Below are 25,748 nucleotides of genomic sequence, written 5' to 3' on the forward strand. Positions count from 1 at the left end.
ATTTGCACGAAATGCAGCACTGCACTCAGTCGGGTTCCCAGCAGCGCACTGCCCATGTTTGGAGTACATCGGATGAACGGTTCTCGAGACGAACCGCAAGTAGGTTTGCCAGATGCCCGGTATTCGACTAGACTGGGCCGGGCAGAAGGCTCGACCGGACGTTGAAATGTCAGATTAAAATAATTCTTTCAATAATAATAATCCACTAACTCTAGTCCTGATGATTTTCCCTATCATTTACTATATTTTACATCTTGTATAAAAACCGGCAAATGGGGCATCCTCCACGCCATTTGAGCAATTTCACCATTTTCATCCCCCGTGTGTCTGTAACGTCCCTCGTCTGTTCAAACAAAGCAATGAAAAGGAGAGCGAGCATGCAATCAGATGCAGACCAGTGAACCACCATGTTCAGCTTCTTTTTGTCGCGATATGAGATTTCATCTCAACGACGATACATAGCGTCACGTTTTGATATCGCGATATATCGTGGGACGATATATTGTGACATCCCTAGAAAATATCTATCATTCAAATGTCGAATCCAAATATTTTGTACTCTGTGGATCCAAAGTTCCACCATTAACATGTGCTGTGCGTCTCATTCCACCCCCAGGATAAGCCTGCCGTGTACTTCATGAAGGGAGCCTACGAGCAGGTCATCCGTTACTGCAGCTCCTACAACAGCAGAGGAGCTGCCATGCCCCTCAGCCACCAGCAGAGGGAGCTGTACCACCAGCAGAAGAGCTACATGGGCACAGCAGGGCTCAGAGGTAAAACACACTGGACCTGGAATGACAACGGACAATCTGGTGAATAGAATATGATGGAGATCTTCCTAAACAGACAAACAAAGTGCTTTACAACAGTGGCTCTCAAAATGTTCATATCCGTCATTTAGTCCACATTGGGGCACCACATCACAGCCTTCCTCCACTCTCTCTCCATTGGCTCCCCATCAAACAACGCATCGACTTCAAACCTGCCCTCCTCACCTTCAAAGCTCTCCACAAACGGTCTCCCCTATACTAGGGATGGGCATCGAATTTCGAATTTTCGAATAATCGTTGTTATTATCAAGGTCGACTTTTATTATTGAAATTCGAAATTCGTTTATTGAAAAAAAAAATATATATTTTTTTTTTGGTGAGTGAAATGTTGCATTGTCTCCCCTGATTCTAAGTATAGTCGAATCGCTTGGTTTGAGCAAGTAAAACAATTTTTATAAGCAACCTCTCCCTCTTCATGGGATTTCATCCGCCATTCATTTTTCCATAAACCTTGCTTAAAATGCTTATAAAAAAAAAAAATGTTTTACATTTTTAATTTTTTTTACATTTTATTTTTATTTTCGAATTTTGATTAAAAGTCGACTTTGGCCAGCGAATTTCGAATAGTGTTTTTGCTAGAAATGCCCATCCCTACCCTATACGTGTCTGACCTCCTCCTCCACCATCGACCCTCCCGAACCCTCCGCTCCTCATCCACTGTTCCCCTCAACGTTCCTCCATCCAAACTTCGCAGCTTCGGCGATGGAACCTTCTCCAGAGCAGCTCCCCGTCTCTGGAACCCTCTCCCCCAGCCCGTCCGAGACTCACCCTCACTCACCATCTTCAAATCCCGCCTAAAAACCTACCTGTTCTCCTCCCAGGCACACAACCTCCCGTACCCATAATCACATCTCCCGCCCCTCCTGCTATGTCTCCCTGCCTACCTTGCTTTTTATTCTCTATCTGTTCCCTGTCCCTCATTTCTCTGTGTTCCCCTACCTGTTGTTTTTTGTCGACTCATATTGTCAGCGTCTTTCGGTCTTTGAAAAGCGCTTTATGAGTCGAATTAATTATTATTATTACATTGGGGCCACAGACCTCATTTAATGCCCCACCCAGAACTCCATGACTGTCTGTATTGTAGCTAGAGAGGTAACAGACTGTCTGTATTGTAGGTAGAGAGGTAACAGACTGTCTGTATTATAGGTAGAGAGATAACAGACTGTCTGTATTGTAGGTAGAGAGGTAACAGACTGTCTGTATTGTAGGTAGAGGTAACAGACTGTCTGTATTGTAGCTAGAGAGGTAACAGACTGTCTGTATTGTAGGTAGAGAGGTAACAGACTGTCTGTATTGTAGGTAGAGAGGTAACAGACTGTCTGTATTGTAGCTAGAGAGGTAACAGACTGTCTGTATTGTAGGTAGAGAGATAACAGACTGTCTGTATTGTAGGTAGAGAGATAACAGACTGTCTGTATTGTAGGTAGAGAGGTAACAGACTGTCTGTATTGTAGGTAGAGACATAACAGACTGTCTGTATTGTAGGTAGAGAGGTAACAGACTGTCTGTATTGTAGGTAGAGAGGTAACAGACTGTCTGTATTGTAGGTAGAGAGATAACAGACTGTGTATTGTAGGTAGAGAGATAACAGACTGTCTGTATTGTAGCTAGAGAGGTAACAGACTGTCTGTATTGTAGGTAGAGAGGTAACAGCCTGTCTGTATTGTAGCTAGAGAGGTAACAGACTGTCTGTATTGTAGCTAGAGAGATAACAGACTGTCTGTATTGTAGGTAGAGAGATAACAGACTGTCTGTATTGTAGCTAGAGAGATAACAGACTGTCTGTATTGTAGGTAGAGAGGTAACAGACTGTCTGTATTGTAGGTAGAGACATAACAGACTGTCTGTATTGTAGGTAGAGAGGTAACAGACTGTCTGTATTGTAGGTAGAGAGGTAACATACTGTCTGTATTGTAGGTAGAGAGGTAACAGACTGTCTGTATTGTAGGTAGAGACATAACAGACTGTCTGTATTGTAGGTAGAGAGATAACAGACTGTCTGTATTGTAGGTAGAGAGGTAACAGACTGTCTGTATTGTAGGTAGAGACATACAGACTGTCTGTATTGTAGGTAGAGAGGTAACAGACTGTCTGTATTGTAGGTAGAGACATAACAGACTGTCTGTATTGTAGGTAGAGACATAACAGACTGACTGTATTGTAGCTAGAGAGATAACAGACTGTCTGTCTTGTAGGTAGAGAGATAACAGACTGTCTGTATTGTAGGTAGAGAGGTAACAGACTGTCTGTATTGTAGGTAGAGACATAACAGACTGTCTGTATTGTAGCTAGAGAGGTAACAGACTGTCTGTATTGTAGGTAGAGAGATAACAGACTGTCTGTATTGTAGGTAGAGAGGTAACAGACTGTCTGTATTGTAGCTAGAGAGGTAACAGACTGTCTGTATTGTAGGTAGAGAGGTAACAGACTGTCTGTATTGTAGCTAGAGAGATAACAGACTGTCTGTCTTGTAGGTAGAGAGATAACAGACTGTCTGTATTGTAGGTAGAGAGGTAACAGACTGTCTGTATTGTAGGTAGAGAGATAACAGACTGTCTGTATTGTAGGTAGAGAGATAACAGACTGTCTGTATTGTAGCTAGAGAGATAACAGACTGTCTGTATTGTAGGTAGAGAGATAACAGACTGTCTGTATTGTAGGTAGAGAGATAACAGACTGTATTGTAGGTAGAGAGATAACAGACTGTCTGTATTGTAGCTAGAGAGATAACAGACTGTCTGTATTGTAGCTAGAGAGATAACAGACTGTATGTATTGTAGCTAGAGAGATAACAGACTGTCTGTATTGTAGCTAGAGAGATAACAGACTGTCTGTCTTGTAGGTAGAGAGATAACAGACTGTCTGTATTGTAGGTAGAGAGGTAACAGACTGTCTGTATTGTAGGTAGAGAGGTAACAGACTGTCTGTATTGTAGGTAGAGAGATAACAGACTGTCTGTATTGTAGCTAGAGAGATAACAGACTGTCTGTATTGTAGCTAGAGAGATAACAGACTGTCTGTATTGTAGGTAGAGAGGTAACAGACTGTCTGTATTGTAGGTAGAGACATAACAGACTGTCTGTATTGTAGGTAGAGAGGTAACAGACTGTCTGTATTGTAGCTAGAGAGATAACAGACTGTCTGTCTTGTAGGTAGAGAGATAACAGACTGTCTGTATTGTAGGTAGAGAGGTAACAGACTGTCTGTATTGTAGGTAGAGAGGTAACAGACTGTCTGTATTGTAGGTAGAGAGATAACAGACTGTCTGTATTGTAGCTAGAGAGATAACAGACTGTCTGTATTGTAGCTAGAGAGATAACAGACTGTCTGTATTGTAGGTAGAGAGGTAACAGACTGTCTGTATTGTAGGTAGAGAGATAACAGACTGTCTGTATTGTAGGTAGAGAGGTAACAGAGAAACTAGTTTAAGCTTTACATGATAAATAAGATGCCTAACTCTGCCTCGCTCTCTCTCCCTCTCTGTCTCTCTCTCTCTCTCAGTGCTGGCCTTTGCGTCGGGCAGTACCCTGGGCAGCCTGACCTTCCTGGGTCTGGTTGGCATCATCGATCCTCCTCGCTCAGGGGTCAGAGAGGCGGTGGGGACGCTCATCGGTGCTGGCGTCGCCGTCAAGATGGTGACCGGAGACTCCCAGGAAACTGCCGTGTCCATAGGTCAGAGGTCGCCTATACACTGCCTGGCTAACGTCTGCTCTCACATTTTATACTATACTATTCACCTTATGTAGCCACGCCCATTTGACCTGGTTGTGTGGTCGTTCGACGACTTCCGGCAAAAAAAAGAATAAATAAAAATGGCTGGCTGCTCCAATATCATCTAACTCTGAATTAACTAATAATTTAGCCAATTGTGTGCAACATACCAAATAAAAGCAAACGGCAATGTCTAAGAATGCAACACCATGTAACTGGCTCGTTAAGTCTCGCATTCCAGGGAATTACGTGTTAACGTCTGCGGGTCTTATTGACGTAAGTGGCTCGAGCGCTCGGAGGAGAGAAAACCATCTGAAGCTTTCTTTGTTGGAGTCCAGGTATGTTTTACAAGAAAGTGCTCGTCATTGTCGACGATAACGTTATCTGACCTGGCTAACAGTGGATACTCCGCTTGCTTGCTGTGTACCGAGCTCAAAGTAGTAGGCTACGTTCTTTCTTTTACCCCCTGCGCTGTCCGCTACAAAAACAACTCTCTACTTCATGACGTTCTTTCATATTTGGCGCCGTGACCGCCGGAAGTGTTAATAGGACCCGGAAGAATTTGGCACCACTGTAAGGTCTGAACATAAGGTGAATACTATACTATACTCTACTATACTATACTATACTTAGTGCTGCTCGATAAATCAATTTTGAATCGATTCAAAATCATCATCTGTTGTGACTTTGTGTTATTCTAGTACAGATATACCGTACCGAGCATGGGTGGTCGCTTAGACACTGCTAATATAATTATATAATTATGTCACGGAGGCACACGCTACAGGCAAGAGTAATCGAACCAAGAGTATCCCTCCAACAGAGCACCGAGTGCTCGATCAAAGTGACTGCAGGTTAGCAAGCAACAGCCAGGAGGTTAGGCATAGCAAGTTAGGCTAAAACAGGAAGTTGGGTTGTTCTGCCTTCAGAGTAAAAGCGTAAATTGTTATGAAAAATCGTATCAAAAAAAGGGCTCTGCAGGGCAACAAATGTTTAGAGAAGTATAATAGTATTAAAAAAAATCGAAATCGAAAATCCAGTTTTGAGAGAAAAAATCATCAATTTTATTTTTAGGCAAAAAAAGAACAGCTACTATTAATCTTGTCATTAATAGTAATTTTTCACTCACTATGTTTACAATGCACTGCAATATTAACTAGGGCTGCACGATTACCGTAAATTCCGGACTATAAGCCGCACCTTTTTTCCCGTTTTTTGGCCTTTTTTGGCCCCTGCGGCTTATATAACGGTGCGGCTTATCTATGGATTTTTTCAAAAAAAAAAAAAAAAAAAAAAAACTCTCTTTTTTAGCACTCTTTCTAACTATAAATCCTATATAACTATAATAAGTTTTAATTTCCTCTCTTGCCCTCTTTTCACCACACTGTATGACACTGTATGACACTGTGTGCACTGTAAAAAACAACACAGGTGGTGTTGTGTTATGTTGTTTTGTTGAAATGTTAATAAATGGGAGCTTCCTCTACAATCCCCTCTGTGCATGAACCCTTACATATGGTAATTAAACATTAAAACACAAAAAAAAAAATACCATTAAAACACCCGCGGCTTATAGTCCGGTGCGGCTTATATAAGAAAAAATAGTCAACTTTGAAGGTGCGGCTTATACACCGGTGCGGCTTATAGTCCGGAATTTACGGTAATCGCAATAAAATCGCGATCTCGATATCTACCTGTATGGGATCCTATTCCTGAATGACGACGATTCTATTGCATGTTCAAATCATTAGGGACATCCCCTTGCATCACATCAGGTACTCGTGCATTTCACCACATGATGAAATGCCCACCTCACCTGCAGCAGGCAGAAATGCAGCGGAAAACAACTCCAGAGAGAGATTGTTCTAAATAAGAGGAGAGAGATGGAAGTGTTGGATAAGGATTCATCATCAAGCATTTGAATTAAGCTATTTTGTTTGTTAAATAACGAGGGCATAACTTTGACAGGACGACAGCTCGTGTGTTGAGCCCAATTCAATGCATTGTCACACGGTTATCAATTACACTGCCTGATCCCACTAACGTAGTCTCGCACCACACATCTCCACACTTCGTTTTTAGTCACTAATTTAACTCTTTTACAGATGGCTCATTAACTGCACCCATCTTTTTTTTTTTTTTTTTTTCCCCAACCCGCCACCATGCACATGTATCCTCCCGGCCCATTTTCATACACATAAAGCAAACAGTGTGTGCAGAATGTCATGTATGGATGGCAGGATATGCAGCTGGAGATCAATACCAATTAATACCAATTTCATTGGAATAGAGAGCTCCAGGAACGAGTCCGGAAATCATCGATGCTAACAGCCCTGGTTCTTCACAGTTTTCGCCTATGGGAGTTTTGAATGGGTTTTTGGCGCGATGCTTCTAATAATCTCTCTGGACAACGCTGGCTTAATCAAACGCGAACCAGTGTTTAGTAACATCATCTTCACACATGAAGACCACTTTTATGAGTTTTGAAGCTTTTATGTGCCGTTAAAAGGGTGGCTAGCTAGCAAACGGCTAAATGAGACTACAATGTCGACGCGGATATTATACGTCATCACAAGTGAACGCGGAAATTCTTTCTCTCGCAATCAATGCGTGGACGCCTATGCGACACTGTGTGTAGTTCTGGATTAGCTTAGCACGAGCTTTTTACCTCTAGGGCTCGCAGTTACGCTTCAAAACTCATGAAAGTGGTCCTCATGTGTGAAGATTATCCCGCTGAACCTTGGTTCGCGTTTGATTAAACTTGCGTTGCCCACAGACATTATTTGAAGCATCGCGCCAAAAACCCATTCAAAAATCCCATAGACAGAAACCGTGAAGAACCAGGAAGTTCGGGACTTCCGCATTCAGCCTACAAAAATACGTCATCCCTGGAGCTCTCTATTGAGTCTATACATTGTGTGTGTACTCTGTGTGAAGCCCATTTGACCTGCTGATGTGACATTCCCATGACAGTCACTATTATATTTAGTTGTTGTTCCTGTCTGTATCAGGCAACAAGAGCGCAGTAAAATGTATAGTCTTAAGAATCGTGAGGATCCTCCCACGTGCTACGTCGTGCCGGTGAAGCTCCCCGCCGTCGGGCGAAAAGAAGCGGCTGGCAACTGCGCATGTGGCGGAGGAAGCATGGTGCTAGTCTACGGCTCGCCCCGATGTGACGGAGGAAGCATGGTGCTAGTCTATGGCTCATGTGACGGAGGAAGCATGGTGCTAGTCTATGGCTCGCCCCGGATCGGCAGAGGGCGGAGCAGTGACCGGGGCAGCAGGGGAGCCAAGTACAATTGTGGAGGAAAATGTGGGAAAATCAGAAGAAAAAAAAATCCAGAGGGAATCGTGATCTCAATTCTGAGCAAGAAAATCGAGATTCTCATTTGATCCAGAATCGTGTAAAATGATCCCCGTTAGCTGATGCCTGTCAAGTCAAGTCAAGTTTATTTGTATAGGACATTTCATACACAGAGGCAATTCAAAGTGCTTCACATAAAATGGTTGACAGGAAAATAAAAGAATAAAAGAAGAGAATAAAATGGACATTTAAAAGCATCACAACAAAACTTAAAAAAAGAAAATCAATTTATCTATATTGAGTCCCCCGACATCATGACTATAAACATGACTACACACACACATATAAAACTCAGGTCTGGGTACGGTGTTCTCTTTTCCTCTATACTGCAGTTTGGACGCCAAGCATACCCCCGCTTGTACCTAGTGTCATCTGTTGCCCGTCGACAAACAGGCCGTTTTTTCTCTCTAAACCTTGCTTAAAATGAGTACGGCTCAAGTAAGCTCCCCTTACGCGTGCGTCCCTCCTGACGCATCACCTCACCCTCTTGTGAGTATGTCCGTAACCATCCCCCAGACCTGCAGCGCAGCGCTCGGGTCTGGGTACGGTGTCCTCTTTTCCTCTATACTGCAGTTTGCACGCCAAGCCTGTGGCACCAGCTAGTCTTCCTGGGGTCCAAATAATACAATCCATCATAAGTAGGGATGTTCGATATTGGCTTTTTTACCGATATCCGATATCCGATAATGTCCAACTCTTAATTTCCGATACCGATATCAACCGATATCAACCGATACCGATATAAGCGGGCTTTTTTTCCACCAAAATTTCACGTAACAAGTTACATAATGTAGCTTAATGTAGCTGAAGAGTTTAATATATAATATGCATGTTGTGTTAAAGTTGTAAGTGTTAGAGAAGCGAGCTTGTGACCAGAAGGTCGTCGGTTCAATCCCCAGGACCGGCAGGATAAATCTGGGTGGGGAAAGTGAAAAGGCAGCGCTTGCCCCTCCCTCATTACCACCACTGAGGTGCCCTTGAGCAAGGCCCTTAACCCCAACCGCTCCAGTGGAGCTGCTCAGTGGCCAGCAGATCAGACTGTGGTTGTACTGGTCAGCTTCCAGGTATGAATGTGTGTGTGAATGTGAACAGGGCACTCCTGAAAAAGAGAGCAATGCTCTCAGTGAGACTCCCCCTGTATTTAAAAAAAAAAAAAAAAAAAAAATCGGCATGAAAACCGATACCGATATTTTCCGATATCGATTTTTTTATGCTAATATCGGCCGATAATATCGGACATCCCTAATCATAAGCATTATATACATAATACAACATCACATTAGTGTCATGTTTAACACATGTGCACTTTGAGTTGTTACTTTAAGTGATGTGAGTAGTAAATAAGAGGAAGGAAGGAATTAGTCAGAGAATTGGGGTTATATACTATATACTTATACTTATAATATATTATATAGGCTATACACCCTAATACAAATGAGTCTGAGGATGACTGTATACTATACATAGAATCACGAGTACATGGAATGACAGTACAGTACATGACCAACACTGGACTATTGTCATGTATTGACTTAAGTAATGCATTCCTAAATGGTATTTGAATGAGGACTTATTGTGTGTGTGCGTGTGCGTGTGTGTGTGTGTGTGTGTGTGTGTGTGTGTGTGTGTGTGTGTGTGTGTGTGTGTGTGTGTGTGTGTGTGTGTGTGTGTGTGTAGCGAGTCGTCTGGGTCTGTACACTAAGGGCTCTCAGTCTCTGTCAGGAGATGAAGTGGACCAGATGGATCTACAGCAGCTCTCCCAGCTCGTCCCCAGAGTGAGACCACACACACACACACACACACACACACACACACACACACACACACACACATATATATATATACCGGTATATATATATATATATATATATATATATATATATATATATATATATATATATATATATATATTTAAGCAATATAGCATGAGAGCCAGTGTGTTGTGCCAAATATATCCCCCTGATCAGCTGTTATGCCGAGTGGGATAACTGCTGAGCAGGGGGATATATTCCACAACACACGCAGCTCGAGTGCTATATTGCTTTTATAAAACGGTTTCCAAGTATGATAATATAATAATAATAATAATACTATAAGTCCGACTCCGACTGGCATGTCATTCTGATAGAGTCAGTTGAAACACTACTGTAAGGCGGGACCGCAAGAACATGCGGGTGATTTGATTGGATCGTTCTGGAGACTGAAGTTGACATTGGCCAATCCTGGCGCTTGCTGAGAAGCTGAGAGCTTTCTGGAAACCCCGACAGGCAGCTCGAGCGCAGCGTTGCATTCTCAGCGCTTGCTGAGAAGCTGAGTGCTTTCTGCAAAGCCCGACACCAACTAACGTTACGGGGTTAAATGCGGGGTTAAATGCGGGGTTAACAGCCTTTCTTTTGCAAAGAAGACATTAGCCTGCATCTATTCTTGTACAAAACATAATTTTCTGCGAAGTATTAGTAAAGTTATAAGCGAAGATCGATTCACAAGGATCTGACAGCTGTCTCCACCATTTTTTTTTTCTACGTTGTCATTTGAGGTAAGCCTTATTATTACTCTCTTAGTAAGAGAGTTGCCATGGCAACCAATAACCCATGGCCATGGGTTATTGAACTCGGTTACTGGAATTATACAATGGCTGTGAACCAATCAGATTGCTTGATTTGAGAGAGCCGTTTTATAAATATATATATACTATAAACGCGATGAAAAGAAAAGCGTTATGGTCGGCCCTTAATCGCATCGCGATTAACGCGTTAACGCTGACAGCCCTATATATATATATTAGGGCCGACCATAACGCTTTTCTTTTCTTTTTTATCGCGTTAATCGCATGCCGCAATTTTGTCCGTTCGTTGCACCCGTACTTGTAGTCAAGCCGGTCGCAGCGGTTTCCTGTCTCCTGCCTGTGCAGGCATGGAAGAGAAAGACAGCAATACGCTTCTAAATTGCTCGTTTTACTTAAAAAAACTCCCAAATGGCACAGTGGACAAGTCAACAGTAGTTTGCACCTTGTGTAAAACGGAATTAAAATATCACCGAAGTACATCGAGTTTGAGCTATCACCTAAAAGCTAAGCATACCGGAGCAGCTAGCATCCCCCTAGCCTCAACGCGAGACTCATCACTCATTCTTCCTTCAGAGTCTCGGATGCGCGGGTCCTCTAGCCACTGGGAGGTCGGCTCCAATGGCTTCACGCGATATACACGTTATCAATACACAGTTTCCAATACCGAGCCATTATTCACATGGAAGTGCCAAAGTTTTTAGCTCAGACACAGCCTTCTTCGGCTGTGTCCTTTTGGGTTTCGACTGCTCCACAGCGCCGCCGCCGGAAGTATCGGTTCTTGAGCGTGTACTGCACTGTTTACAATTGTGCATTTATTTTCTGTTCAAGACATATTTTGTAGACATCGTTACCTCCTGTCTACATTGCACTTCTATTGAATTGAAAATACATCTAAAATTCAAGATCACAAAGTACATTTATTTGCATTCATTTGATTCCCAATCACGACACACTGGTAAGAATGATTAACATAGAATTAAAAATGCTTTGAAATGCAAAATAATGCCATTTTAAACATGCGATACAAAGATGCGATTAATCACGATTAACTATAGTTAATCGCAAGATTAATAGCGATTAAGAAAATGAATCCTTTGACAGCCCTAATATATATATACATACATACATATTTATATATTTGTTTATTTAAAAGGATCCCCATTAGCTGCCGCCGAGACAACCGCTAGTCTTCCTGGGGTCCAAACACAATACACATGACATCACCCATATCCCCCTAACCACTATTCCTACCCAGCCCTCGCATTCTGACTCTCTGTCACCTTCCTATCACTAGCTACTGCCCTTTAAAGTCCCTGGAAACCAGAAATATTTCTTTATTATTTAGCATTTTGAGTTCATCACATCACAGGAATCTATGTTAATAAGCCACCAGCCAAATTTGAACGATGATGAACGTCGCAAAGTATATAAATTTAGGTTTGACAGTCATGGCAAAACTCATGAGAATCAATTAGTTTTTAGAGTGTATTTTCTCCCGCGGACTGTGTGGGCGTGTCCCGTCTGCAGCAGGGCTCCGAGAGAGAGAGAGCGCGAGACAGAGGGGGGGAGGGAAACGGAGAAAGAGAGATTGAGTGCTGTGTCGAACACACACACACACACACACACACACACACGTGTGTGTGTGTGTGTGTGTGTGTGTGTGTGTGTGTGTGTTCGTTGCTCGGAGAGGGAGAGAGAGAGACTTGCTGCGACTGCACAGCGCTACTGTGTCTGTGTGTGTGTGTGTGTGTGTGTGTGTGTGTTCATTGCTCGGAGAGGGAGAGAGAGAGAGAGAAGCATAGCGCTCGCACACAGAGTGGGAGGGAGAACGGACAAAAGGAGGGTGGGTGCGGATTGCGCGCGTGTACAAAGGTTATATAGAGCTTATGACGTCATAAGCTCCTGCATTTTAGCACCTCGCGCACTGCTCTCTTCAATGAGGAAGTACCTTGTACAATCTTGTAGAAAAGTGTCGATTTTAAGGCTTTGGGTTGAAAGTAATCTATAATAATTTCTGAGGGACACAATTACTAACATAAGACCCTAAATAACATAGTTAGAATGTTTTTGTGGATTTTGGTTTCCAGGTACTTTAAGCACTAAACTCACTAAACCTTCATGACTGACTGACTGAGTGAGTGACTGTCCTGACTTTTCCATCTTCTGGACCAGCACATCTTTGTATGTACATGAGGTATATTTGTGTTAGTGTTAAGTCGTTTTCCCACATGCGTACCGGAAAATTACCTGTAAGTCAATATCGGACATTTCCCTTCACACCTCTCCTCTCGCATATGAGAATCTAGCAGCCAAATTGCCTGTATGTTGGGGGGCGGGGCGGCACTGCAGAGCGGGTGGGGAGTGACGTGTCGGCAAAACTCCGAATGGTGAAATAAGTTTGCTTGTTTATCCGTTCACCTGCGTCGCGTTGAAGCACTTTTTACAGACTGGCTTCGTTTGATGTGTCCGGGCTTGCCTTCGCTGTCGGCAACGTAAGCAAAATACTTCCACATTTCGCTTCGTGCATTTGCTTCGTCTGTGTCCCTGTCGGGCTGTGACTGAAGGAGGAGGAGGACTGTGGCCACAGAGAGCGAGCAGGAGGCAGCAGAGAGGAGAGAGGCGAAAATCAGCACGCCCACACATTATTATCACAAGATCATTTCGCCAGTTTGCTTTAATGTGCGCGAATGATTAGATTATGCCCACTGGAACATTAAGCAACGTGTGTACACCTCGCCCATGCCGGCAAATGACTGGACCCGTTCTACACTTGCGCCTGTTATCGCGCATACCGCTCTTCTGACTGGCTCCAAACTGGTGAAATCTCCGCGATGACGGCGTCGCGCTTATACCGGCACGACGACTTTCACACATGCAGGCATTAGACCACGTTCCGGTCATTTAGCGGTACAAAGCGCATGTGGGAAAATGGCTTTAGTGTGTTATGTCTGTGGTGTGTGACCTCACTGTCTCTCTCCACAGATAGCGGTGTTTTACCGGGCCAGTCCCAGACACAAGCTCAAGATAGTCAAGGTGAGTTGGTGCCGAGTGGTTAGTGAGGAAGAGGAGAGTCAGCCTTTTCAATCCCTCCCCCCCGTATTTCCCTAAGCAGTCTGGGAATTTGAACGAGCAACCTACTGACCACATGCTCTACGTCTCTATTAGGCCATGTTCACATTACAGGCAAATCTGATTCATTAACACATTCACTGCCAGCCATTTTTTTTTACTGTAGGTAGGTTCTGCCAGAGGGTTTTTTTGAGGATTCTGGCTCATCTTTCAAGACCCGAGGATTCTTTTCTGCTAAGATTTTGTGAACACACAATATCTCAAAAGAACTAATAGAATGTGTGCTTTCTCTGTCTAAAAGAGTTAGTTTGTAGAGTTAGTAGTTATGTAAGCATTAGCAGTTGAATACAGCATGGTTTCAGCGTCTGAAAAATTATTCAGAGATAAACGGCTTTTTGTGAAATTCGATAGAACAGTCACTTTAACCATTCATTTTTGGCATCAGTAAGACGTCAGACATCTAAACAATAGTTTTGAACAGTAATTTCCTCCATAACAGCAGGAAACCCCCCTCTGCTTCCAACTCCTCCCTCCGTGTGTGTTTTCTTGGCTGCAGCGGCCGTGTCACAAGCTCGTTGCTGCTGCTGCTGCTGCTGCTGCTGTGCCTGTCTGCGCGGCCGCTCTTTGAGGAAGTCTGGATGGACTCGCTCGTATCTTGGAGTTTTGGTTGAGAGCTTTGATGAAGCTTTTGCGATTCTGGTCATATTTATGCTGCGTGTTTCAAAGTGTGTTCCACCCGTAATCTATTATGCAAATTTGCAATCCCGCACCGCCAGCAATCAGCGCGAAAACGAAAGCGTTTTCGCCAATACATTTTCATGAGAATGGCTTCGAGGAAGCCATTCTCATGAAAATGCTTGCCTTCCTCTAGTCAGGAGAGCACTGTCGCCACTTCGTCGGTGGAATGGGTTGTAAACGTTCGGTGATTCCAATAATTATATAAGAGATGTAAAAGGGTTAGATGCACATCCCACGGTCAAAAAAAAAAAATCATTTTTGTGACGGAGTAATACGTCATTGGCAGTGAACCGTTGGATTTTTTTTGACGGAGTAATACGTTGTTGGCAGTGAACGTGTTAATCATCATTATCTTGATTGGTTTCCCAAATCTGATTTGGTGAGTGTGTCCGCACTGCCACAAATCTGATTCTCAAGTCGGATCATGTGTGTCCAGACCTAAACAGCCTATCTGCATGGGTTGCTATGGTAACGACGTGGGCGTCAGTAAATACGTACGTTGGTGACGTGGTTTTCCTGCGCAGAAGCATTTGACGACGAGTCGCGAGCGACGTTCAAATCAGATTTGGTGGATCTGCGCGTCCGCACTCAAGTCACATCAGTCGAAAGCAGATTGGAAACTACCTCCATATGTGGTTTGGGACAAATGACACAAATCAGACTTGGAGCATCCAGACTCAAAAAACCAATCTTGATAAAGTCATTAATAGGTCACTAAAGTTCACAAATCAGATTTGGCCTCCTAGTCTGAACATGGCCAGTGCTGTCAGTTGAAGCAGTGAGCTCCACTGCCTTTTGCTGCCACAATGATGTCACAATGATGTCACAATGATGTCACAATGATGTCACAATGAGTCCAAACGCAAATGTATTTGCACGTATTTAGCATTATTATTTCATAATGTGGTGAACGCACGAGTCACAATATCTACATAAGAGCCTTTTGAAGCTGTTGGAATGTGTATTTGGTTACTTAAATCGTCCCTATTTTCATATCGTCCAATCGTGGCCATTAGAGATTGGCGATAGACGATCAGATCGTCATAATATATTAATTAGCCGTCATTCCAATTATTATTGTGTTTTTTTAATAAAGAGACCTATTCCTATTTAATGGCATTAATCAATTAGAGCGAAAAATACAATCGATCATAATATATTATTGAATGGACATACTTGGTATCAGAGGGGCTGCTCTGGACTGGCTGAAAAGCTACATTAGTAATAGACAGCAGTTTGTACAGATAGGGCAACATAAATCAAACTATGCAAATATTCTGTGCGGTGTGCCACAAGGGTCCATTTTGGGGCCCAAATTATTTATTCTGTATATCAATGACATCTGTAAAGTATCGAACTTGCTCAAATTTGTTGTCTTTGCTGACGACACAAATATTTTGTGCTCTGGGGATGATCTGCAGGAACTTTTCAATGTAGCAAGTACAGAATTAAATAAATCAAAATGCTGGTTTGATAAGAATAAGCTATCATTAAATCTGAACAAAACAAAATTCATCATTTTTGGAAATCGAAAAATCAACACAAAACTTTGTTTGGAAATTAATAATGTAGAATTAGAAAGAGTATATGAGAACAAGTTCTTGGGTATTACAATAGATCACAAACTATGCTGGAATCCTCACGTAAAGTATTTGTGCGCAAAGATAGCAAGAAGCATCGGAATACTGGGAAAAACAAGACACATCTTAAATCAGAAAGCACTGCATACCCTATACTGCACACTTATTGAACCTTATCTGTCATACTGTATTGAAATCTGGGGTAATACTTACAAAAGCAACCTACAAAAGATATGCACATTGCAGAAACGAGCCATAAGGATAGTACATCAAGTTGGTTATCTAGAACACACAAACAGTCTGTTTTTAAAATCTCACACTCTGAAGTTCATGGATATGGTAAAATATAAAACTGGGCAAATTATGTTTAAAGTTATTAACAAGATGATGCCAGAAAACATTCAACACATGTTCTCTGGTAGAGATGGGGGTTACTATTTAAGAGGATCACTGAATTTAAAACAACCAAAGGTTGTAAAGGTTGTTGCATCTCTGTTTGTGGGGTGCTGCTTTGGAATGGCTTGGACGAAATGATCAAAAGGAGTACCATAATCATATAGGAAATTTCAAAAGAATCTATAAAGTGAGGTCTCCAGACCATAGTTCAAGCAGAAGGCCACTCACGCGTAATCCGATCTCAACGTGGTCAAAAAATCCTAGTATGACGTCTGCTATGACGTCAAACATGACGTCAGTTAATCCTCATATATATAGCAAGGGTCTACGTCACCTCTCTCTCTCTGGCCGATCATCGCAGCAGCAGCCCACAGCAGTCCATCTCCCTTGAAGCCGGCCCGAAGCGTTGTTTTGCTCCACATCTGCAGACCGAATCAGCATCCTCAAGCCTTCTCCACCCGTGGATATTCACCGCAGATTTCAACGCTCTCCACTCCATTCCGGTATGTCGAGTTCCGAGCCAGGGCTGTCCACGGACAGCGACGACAGCTTAGACATCGCTTCCCTGTTCCAGACCGGCCACGGAGCGTACCTGCTTCCCGAGTCTTCTGATGAGGACGCCGGCGAAGTGGCCGGATCTCAGGCTGCACAGGCTGCTAGCATAGCCCCAACGAGAAGGCCCAGCACGCGTTCCCGTGGCACGGGGCGCGCCACTGCGACGGCCCGTGGACGCCCAAGTACGCGTGCGAGCGTGCCGGAAGGAGAGGCCGCTCGGCGCGGACGCGCGAGAGGCCGCGGGCGAACACCAGCAGCCGCCCCGGGAGCCGGGAGCCGCCGGGGAAACGCAGGCCGCGGGGCCGCCGCGAGACGCCTCGTCCCTCCCGGTCGCACTGACCCCCAGGCCGCCGCCCCGGAAGCGGAAGCGGCCCCATCCGTAGCTCCGCCGAGCCGACAGGGGTCGTCAAGAGCCATCCTGCTGTCTCTGCTAGATGCAAGCAGAGCAGTAGAAGCCCGTCTGAGCGCCCTGGAAACCCCGGCGCAGCAGCCGATCCTACCCCCGCTCATGCAGCAAGCTGACATGCTCCCCGCCACCACCCAACCCGCCCAGATGAACACTCTGGCGTCCGCTTTGCCTGCCAGCCCATTCGGTATGTCTTTTGTTTCTCCCTGTGCTGATATTTCGCCCAGGCTAAGGTCCGAGATTTTAAAGGGCAGAGACATCAATTTAGTTAGCATACTCCTGCCATCTCCCGAGTGTAAAAGGAAGGCTACGGGTGACCCAGATGGCCCTGTTTATTTAAAGTCGTCCGACCCCCGCCTGCCCAAAGACCTGTCCTTATGTGACTTCCTGAACACGTTCGGCGTCTACCGTGACGTGATCTGTGAAGTGTATCCAGAGCGCCGCCATGAGCTAGACAAATACATAGCGCTAATAGTGGATCTCTACTCCAGCCACGGTAAACTATTTTACCAATATCATAAAGCGTTCTCTGCTAAAGCCGCCCTGATGATCACTCGGGCAAATAGGCGGCTCGACTGGTCCGTCATGGACATGCAGATATTCATGAAGCTGGTTAGCGGGCGGCCGGCGAACACCTGCTACTCATGCGGCGAACCGGGGCACTCCGCACAATTCTGCCCAAAGGCGGCCTTTCAATCCGGCGCCGCCCCCTCCCAGGCGCCCGGCACCAGCGGGTCCTCCCAGGCAGGCAACCAGGTGCGTAACTCCAGCGTCAACACGTACTGCAAGTATTTCAACGAGAACGTGTGCACGGTCCCTAACTGCTCCTTCCTGCACTCATGTAGCTCCTGCGGGGACGCCCACCCCCGCTCCACCTGCCCGCGAAGGTACCGTCCCCCAAAGCTGACCCTCAAGAGGGAGAGACCGGGCTTTCGGCAATACTAAAACGCCACCCCTCCACCCCCATCGACGTCCCAGCCCTTACACAGGAGCTGTCCCTTCACCCCAACCGCCCTTTCGTCGACTACCTGCTGTCAGGCCTCTCCCAGGGGTTCAGGATAGGCGTAGTCAACCCCCCCCTGGCCCCCCACATATCAAAAAATTTGCAATCCGCCCTCAAGGAACCCGAAGTAGTCTCCCAACTTCTCGCCAAAGAACTATCCAAGGGATTCCTAATCGGCCCCTTCAAGGCCCCCCCCTTCCCGGTGTTCCGGACAAGCCCAATAGGCATCGCCACGCGCAAATATTCCGGCAAGAAAAGAATGATAATCGACCTCTCGGCACCCCGGCACGGCCCCACCTCCAGCATAAATAGCCTAATTCCCCCCGAACCCTTCTCCCTCCACTACGCCACAGTAGACCACGCCATCCTCCTTATTAAGTTTGCGGGGAGAGGCGCCCAGCTCTCTAAGGCCGACATCTCGGACGCCTTCAAAGTCATGCCCATCCATCCCTCCCAATGGCCGCTGTTCGGAATCAAATGGGAGTCGAGGTTCTACTTCGCCGTCAGGCTCACGTTCGGCTGCAGGAGCAGCCCCGCCATCTTCAACTCCCTATCAGAAGCGTTATGCTGGATCCTGCTGAACAACGAGCGTCTCCCCGCCGTGCTCCACATGCTGGACGATTTTCTGCTGGTGGACCCCCCGTCGGTCCCCTCGGCCTCCCTAATTAAACTGAAGGGGGTGTTCCGAAGGCTAGGCGTGCCTCTAGCAGAGGAGAAAACCGCGGGCCCTGCGTCATCACTCGAATTCCTGGGCATCAACCTCGACTCCGAGCTCATGCAAGCCTCTCTCCCCCTCGAGAAGCTCACCCGGATCCGTGAAATCGCCCAGGCTCATACGTCCGCCACCCACGTCACCAAACGGGAGCTCCTGTCCCTCCTCGGCCACTTACATTTCGCCATGCGCATAATTCCCCAGGGCCGCTCATTCATTTCTAGGCTGCTCAACTTGGCGTCCTCAGTCCCCGGGCTCCTCGACCCGGTCACCCTCGACGGGGGCTGCCGGTCCGACCTCCGGTTCTGGTCTCACCTGTTATCGGACTGGAACGGGGTTTCCTTCTTCTACGAGGACGTCGTCTCGTCGGCCGACGACCTGAAATTTTTTACAGACGCGGCCCCGTCCGTGGGCTTCGGGGGGCTTTTCGGAGCCCGGTGGTTCACCGGCCCATGGCCGCGGCAGTTCGCCGGGCTGGACCAGTCCTCCGCGCTGTACGAAATCTACCCAATAGTGGTCGCATGTCACCTGTGGGGAAGTCTCTGGGCAAGGAAACGGATAGCCGTAAAATGCGACAACGCAGCGGTGGTTGACATAGTCAATAAGGGGCGTTCAGCATCCCCGGACATCATGCCTTTCGTACGGCGCCTGACCTGGCTCTCAGTCGCCCATAACTTCATTATAGTAGCCCAGCACCTCCCCGGTCACTCTAATATCCTTGCTGACCATCTCTCCCGTTTCAATTTTCAGGCGTTCCGCAGACTCTGCCCCGAGGCCGACCCATCTCCAACACCGGTTCCCCCATTCTCCACCCTCACCCTCTCGTAAGCCAGCCCTTCCCCGTCCTGCCCCCTCACCACCACAATCCCCTTCTCACCAATCTACTCCACACTGCCCAACTCCTCATCAGGAATGGCCTGGCCAGTTCCACGGTCAAAGCCTACGATTCGGCCTGGCGGTCATTCGCTTCGTTCTGCGTCTCAGTGGACCTTCCCACCTACCCGGTCCTGCTCCCCACGGTATGTGCCTTCATTACCTTCTGCGCAACCACCCGACGCCTGCGCCCCCGCTACATCCGCAGCCTAGTGGCGGGGATCCAGTTCCACGCAAGGCAATACGACCCCGCGTTCCCCAGCCTGTTCTCCTCCGCCATCATCAAGTCCCTGCTAAAAGGGATTACCAAGGCCTTCCCCTCCGCCCCAGACGCCAGGCGTCCCATCACCCTCCCCGTGCTGCGGCAGCTGCTGACCCGCTCGAGAGAGGCCAGCCCCTCACCACTGATAAATGCCCTCCTAGAATGCGTATTTTCCCTAGCCTTTTACGGATTCCTCAGGGTCAGCGAGTTCACTTCCCCCACAACGTTCGACCCCGCACGGGACGTGACCCTGGCCGACCTAAAGTTTTACTCCGACCACTACAGCATCGCCCTCAAACACGCCAAAGCAGGCGGGGCATGCTCCATCGTCATCGCCCGGAACAACTCCCCCTTCTGCCCCTTCTCGTCCATGGCTCACTACGTCAGGCTCAGGCCTCGGACCGGCCCCTCGGCCCCCCTGTTCCTCATCGCACCCTGTCACCACATGACAAGATCCTGGTTCACCCTGCACCTCAAGCAGACGCTCCAGCAATGCAACCTCCCGACAAAGAACTACTCCAGCCACTCCTTCAGGATCGGAGCGGCCACCTCGGCCGCCGAGCAAGGAGTGTCCTCCGCCTCCCTCCAGCAAATGGGCCGCTGGTCGTCATCGGCATTCTCCAGCTACATCCGCCCGGAGCAGGCGGCCATACTGGCGGCCCAAAGAACCCTCCTCCCTTAAATCGGTGAGCATGGCAACAAACAATGTCCCGGACTTCCGTGCCGATGAAGTAAATGTCTCGTTGGTGGTGGCTCCCCGAAAGCACGGCGCCAGCAAGGCGCAGTAAACTCCCCGGCTCATTTTTTTGGGGGGGAAAGAGAAAGAGAGAGCAAAAAGTCATAGTCGCGCCAAGGCAGCCAAGTAGGCCAAGCCGGGAAGCGCCAAGCTAAACTCTAATGTACCAAGATCGAAGGCCCGACCGAGTTAGGAGCGCCGGCCGCAAATAGCCGTTAGCCGCTAAAAGGTCGAAGGCCGGAAAAGTACAATCGCGAAGCGCCAAGGCGGCCAGGTAGGCTAAGCTGGGAAGCGCTATCGCGAGGTGCCCGACCGAGTTGGGAGCGCCAGCCGCAAATAGCTGTAAGTCGCTAAAAAGGTCGAAGGCAGGAAAAGTACAATCGTGAAGCGCCAAGGCGGCCAGGTAGGCTAAGCTGGGAAGCGCTATCACGTGCCCGACCGAGTTGGGAGCGCCAGCCGCAAATAGCTGTAAGTCGCTAAAAAGGTCGAAGGCAGGAAAAGTACAATCGTGAAGCGCCAAGGCGGCCAGGTAGGCTAAGCTGGGAAGCGCTATCACGAGGTGCCCGACCGAGTTGGGAGCGCCAGCCGCAAATAGCTGTAAGTCGCTAAAAAAGGTCGAAGGCAGGAAAAGCAAGATCGAAGGCCCGACCGAGTTGGGAGCGCCAGCCGCAAATAGCTGTAAGCCGCTAAAAAGGTCGAAGGCCGGAATAGTGCAATCAACTACGGGCGCCTGCAGATCTCAATTAACCTCCGGTAATCAGATCTTCCTTTTGGGGGATCTCCTAGCCCATGCAGGCGCCCTCCTCTGCCTCAAGAGCAGCGCCACTGGCCAATGGAGTCAAGCGCCAAAGCATTTGCCATGCACGCCGATTGCTAAATAAAGTTTGTCTAATCCTACCAACTGGCCTCTCCTGATTGAAGTGAGGTCTCCAGACCATAGTTCAAGCAGAAGGCCACTCACGCGTAATCCGATCTCAACGTGGTCAAAAAATCCTAGTATGACGTCTGCTATGACGTCAAACATGACGTCAGTTAATCCTCATATATATAGCAAGGGTCTACGTCACCTCTCTCTCTCTGGCCGATCATCGCAGCAGCAGCCCACAGCAGTCCATCTCCCTTGAAGCCGGCCCGAAGCGTTGTTTTGCCCCACCCACCTCCCCAGTCCACCACCAACGAGTCTTGACTCCTGATCCCCCACGGGGGGGGGATCTCCTAGCCCATGCAGGCGCCCTCCTCTGCCTCAAGAGCAGCGCCACTGGCCAATGGAGTCAAGCGCCAAAGCATTTGCCATGCACGCCGATTGCTAAATAAAGTTTGTCTAATCCTACCAACTGGCCTCTCCTGATTGAACTATCAATCATGGACATGTATAAGAGAGAGCTTGAAAAATGAGTATTGCACTTAGTATATATTTTTTACATTTGGTAGCATTAAGTTGGATTGCCTATGGTAGGCTATCTGTTTTGTATTGTAAAGCAGCTATTATTATTTAAACCTTATCTAATGAAGCATGGCTTCTTTCTGTCCCTTCTCGGACATATAATATGTTGTTTTGTAAATGAATGTGTTTTTAATTTCTGTTCGAGACAAATAAAAAATTCAATTCAATTGAATGCAGCCTGTAGAAGAATAGACTCAGCTCTCAGTCTTAATCCGTTTCACTACCTAAAGACTGAGATTATTATTATTTAAATCTTAGTTAGTTGGTGCTGTTGGAAGCCTTGCATCGGAGAACCAATCATGAGTGTTGTGGGCGGGCCTGCTTTCTGGGGGCAGTGACGCTCATGCAGAACCGGTGTCTCGCAAAACATCGCCGTACCAGCAACATGTGAATTGAATACTCAGCGGTAAAATCTCAAAATGGCTTCGCAGTCACCGACGAAAACTCCTTCCAAGTTTGTTGATGTCTGCCGCGTTTGCGGAGAAACATATTAATCACTTAGAAACAAACATAACCTGTTAATAGGACGTGTTTCATCCGGCCCCGGCGGCTAGAGGTCTTTCCCCCCAGCGATAAGCCCGACTCCCGAGGCTAACGTTACAGAGCCTGCTGATGACTTCACAGTAGCAAGCGGACCACTTCCGGGTAGGAAAAATGATTGTAAAATAAACAACAGGTATAAACTCTCTTTGCAGCACATCAGTGTCTTGCTCTATATTGGAACTATGAAACATTGCATTGCAGCTACCAAATAAAATTCTAATAATAAATGTAGGCGTGTCTGCTGCCGGCCGTTCTCGCCGGGCTCGAAGAGACAGATTTTGACAATGATATTCCTAGACGTTTGGTGGTTAGGTGGCGCTGTTGGCGCCGCTCACCAAACGTCTGGAAACCGAGACTAGGAGAAGAATAATAAACATAAATAAATAGATTATGCATTTATAAGAGAAAAGACTGGAGACCGTCCCCATGCGTTCTGAAGCCGCCTCCCTCTATTGGCCTCACTCATGCTGAACTCCATGGCTGCGTTCCAATACCCATACTTGTACTTCTTTCTTGTAGTATACTGCCGCTGCCCTCACAAAGTATGGATTGTAGTGTGTAGCATGCATGCAAAATGCATACTATTGGGACACACTACATCTGTCGTCACGTGAGCTTCCTGAACTCCGACCTCTTGCTCACTTCCGCCGACGTCCGCAGCGCCACATTTTTTTTTTTTTTTTTTTCAATAAACAAAGTCTGACAATAACAAACAGTACTTTATACAAAAAATTCAGACTAAGCATTTACAAAATTGGAACAGACAATCAAATAAACAAATTGCTGTTATATTGTAATGTATGTTGTTGTTTCTAATAAACTGATGTGATGATACTTACATGCAGTCTCATTCTTAATTAACAGTATAATAACGTGCATATTTCTGTCACTGTTTTTATCATAGTTATTGACGTGTTCACGGCGTCATGGAGGCGAGCGTGGATTATACACGCAGCTCAGTCAGTGCGACGTAACTCCAGTAGGTGGCGGTAATGCACAAAAAGTTGTTTGCCAACCGCCATAAAACATTAGAAGAAGAAGAACTTCCGCTGCGCAAAGGATTGTGGGGAAGATTGGCTGGCGCAGCATGCATCGATGCATACTCCGAAATAGGAGCTGATGTAGTACAACATCCTGGTACTCTTGGCATACTGCATCTGACATACTATGTATTGGGACATACTAATTCTTTTTTTGCCTACTAAATAGTATGGAAGTATGGGTATTGGAACGGGGGCCATGACTTTTTTTCTGCAGTCTACTTTTCCATGTTCATTTTGCAGGATTTAACACCGGCTGTCAGGTCAAGTCACTGTTACACTGTTGCACTCTGGACTCTTCATCATAGAAAGTAACACAAGACGGAGGCTGGAGTAAAGTTGGTACGAGATCTAACCTCGCGTCACCCAGAGCACGGCAAATAACACAACCACTTCTAGCCTTAAAAATAGAAGCACGCAGTGCAAAATAAACTGAAATAACTCATAGCCTTAACTATGAGGAACCTCCATAAAATAGCTTACACATCAACAACGCTGGTTGTTATGTAAATATGGAGTGAAACTAGTCTAAAGCATTACTCAAAATCTATATTAACGTTAACGGGAAAGCCCGCGGCGGGAAGACGTACTTTTACAATCTGGCTGACTTGACGGTGCTGCAAAGAAACTGGAGAGGGAGACGAGAGAGCAGATGCTTCAGTTCCCGCTAGCCTGGCTGGTTTACCAGGCGGGAGGGGCGGGTGGCTACTTTTCTACTGCACGCACAGAGAAGGGCGTCTATCGTCTCATTTTACTATGGGAAGGATGGCAATTGGGGGACTCTCCCAAAATGTTGGCGCGTTTCTTTAAAGCATACATGGGCAAACTACGGCCCGGCCCGCGGGCCGGATGCGGCCCGCGGGCGCCACCTGTGTGGCCCGCGATGGAATTGCAAAAATAATAATAATAATATATATATATTTTTTTTTACACAGTGCACCTGAACGCAACATGCAAGATACCCGCTGAATAAGTGTCCAAATGTTCATGTTATTCTGACCAATACTCCACTTCTGTTATAGCATTTCAGTCTGGAATATGGAATATCTTTCAATAATGACTAAAAGGCTACATTGAATTAGAAATTTAAATAATTAACTCACTAGTAGGGTCATCTGTGGCACTTCCGTGACCGTGGAGAGCGAAGGTCCGTTTCTCAATGGATTTGTCATCTAGGAGGGTTAATAAACAAATTTAGCTGGGGTGTATTTTTAAAAAAGGCGGGGAAAATATTTGAGAGACCAAAATCCAAAATGTCTGCCGTGGAAATGAACTTTTTAATGGTTTGACCTACAATGATGCACAATACATGGTTTCAGAGCTTATTCTGGTCAAGGAATACATATTTGGTGTTTATATAATGATTTGACTTATTTTTTACCTTCAAATCCAAGATGGCTGCCAATTTTGAGCTCTAAAAGGCAGTTTTTTCAAAATCGTCATAGAGCCTTCATATTAGGCTTGAATGACAGGTCTTCTCATGATGAGTTGAATAATATACAGTATAAGTACACAGAAGTAATCTCTGAGGTCATTAAAGTCAATGTTTGTGTGTAAACAACAGTTGCTGATTTGCGGTTTCCCATTAAATAGGGTAGGCTACTGAGAATATGGTGTCCAGTTCATCCCATCACATTTTCATAATGAACCAAAAACAATTTTGCACTATAGCCTAACATAAAATAATATTCTGTATGCAAAGCTAGTTGCTTGAGCTGAATTTAAAGGTCAACTCAAAACAAACAATGAAATTAACTTTGAAATTAAAACTGAATCCTAGGCTACTAAATTTCATCAGCAAACAGTAAAGGAAACTTGTCTTTGAACTCAGCTGACTGTCTAGTCCTAATCCCTGTTGTGCAATGTCCCTTTTCAGTGAAGTTTTAGTTTTTGTTAAGAGTATGGACTTTTAATCTTGAC

The 25,748-nt window shown here is 46.0% G+C and overlaps 1 protein-coding gene across 1 annotated transcript in view; it reads left to right on the forward strand.

The window, feature by feature from the left end:
• The window catches only part of LOC310800040 (calcium-transporting ATPase type 2C member 1-like), a 183,865-nt gene that overhangs the window by 138,985 nt on the left and 19,132 nt on the right, over nt 1-25,748 (forward strand). Inside the window, exons 16-19 of the mRNA XM_083662633.1 lie at nt 617-773; nt 4,332-4,502; nt 9,583-9,680; nt 13,454-13,504. Coding sequence (XP_083518759.1) covers nt 617-773; nt 4,332-4,502; nt 9,583-9,680; nt 13,454-13,504 — 477 coding nt within the window. The remainder of the gene's footprint in view (nt 1-616; nt 774-4,331; nt 4,503-9,582; nt 9,681-13,453; nt 13,505-25,748) is intronic.

This window comes from Poromitra crassiceps (assembly GCF_964638095.1).
Source record: "Poromitra crassiceps genome assembly, chromosome: 29".
NCBI lineage: Eukaryota > Metazoa > Chordata > Actinopteri > Beryciformes > Melamphaidae > Poromitra > Poromitra crassiceps.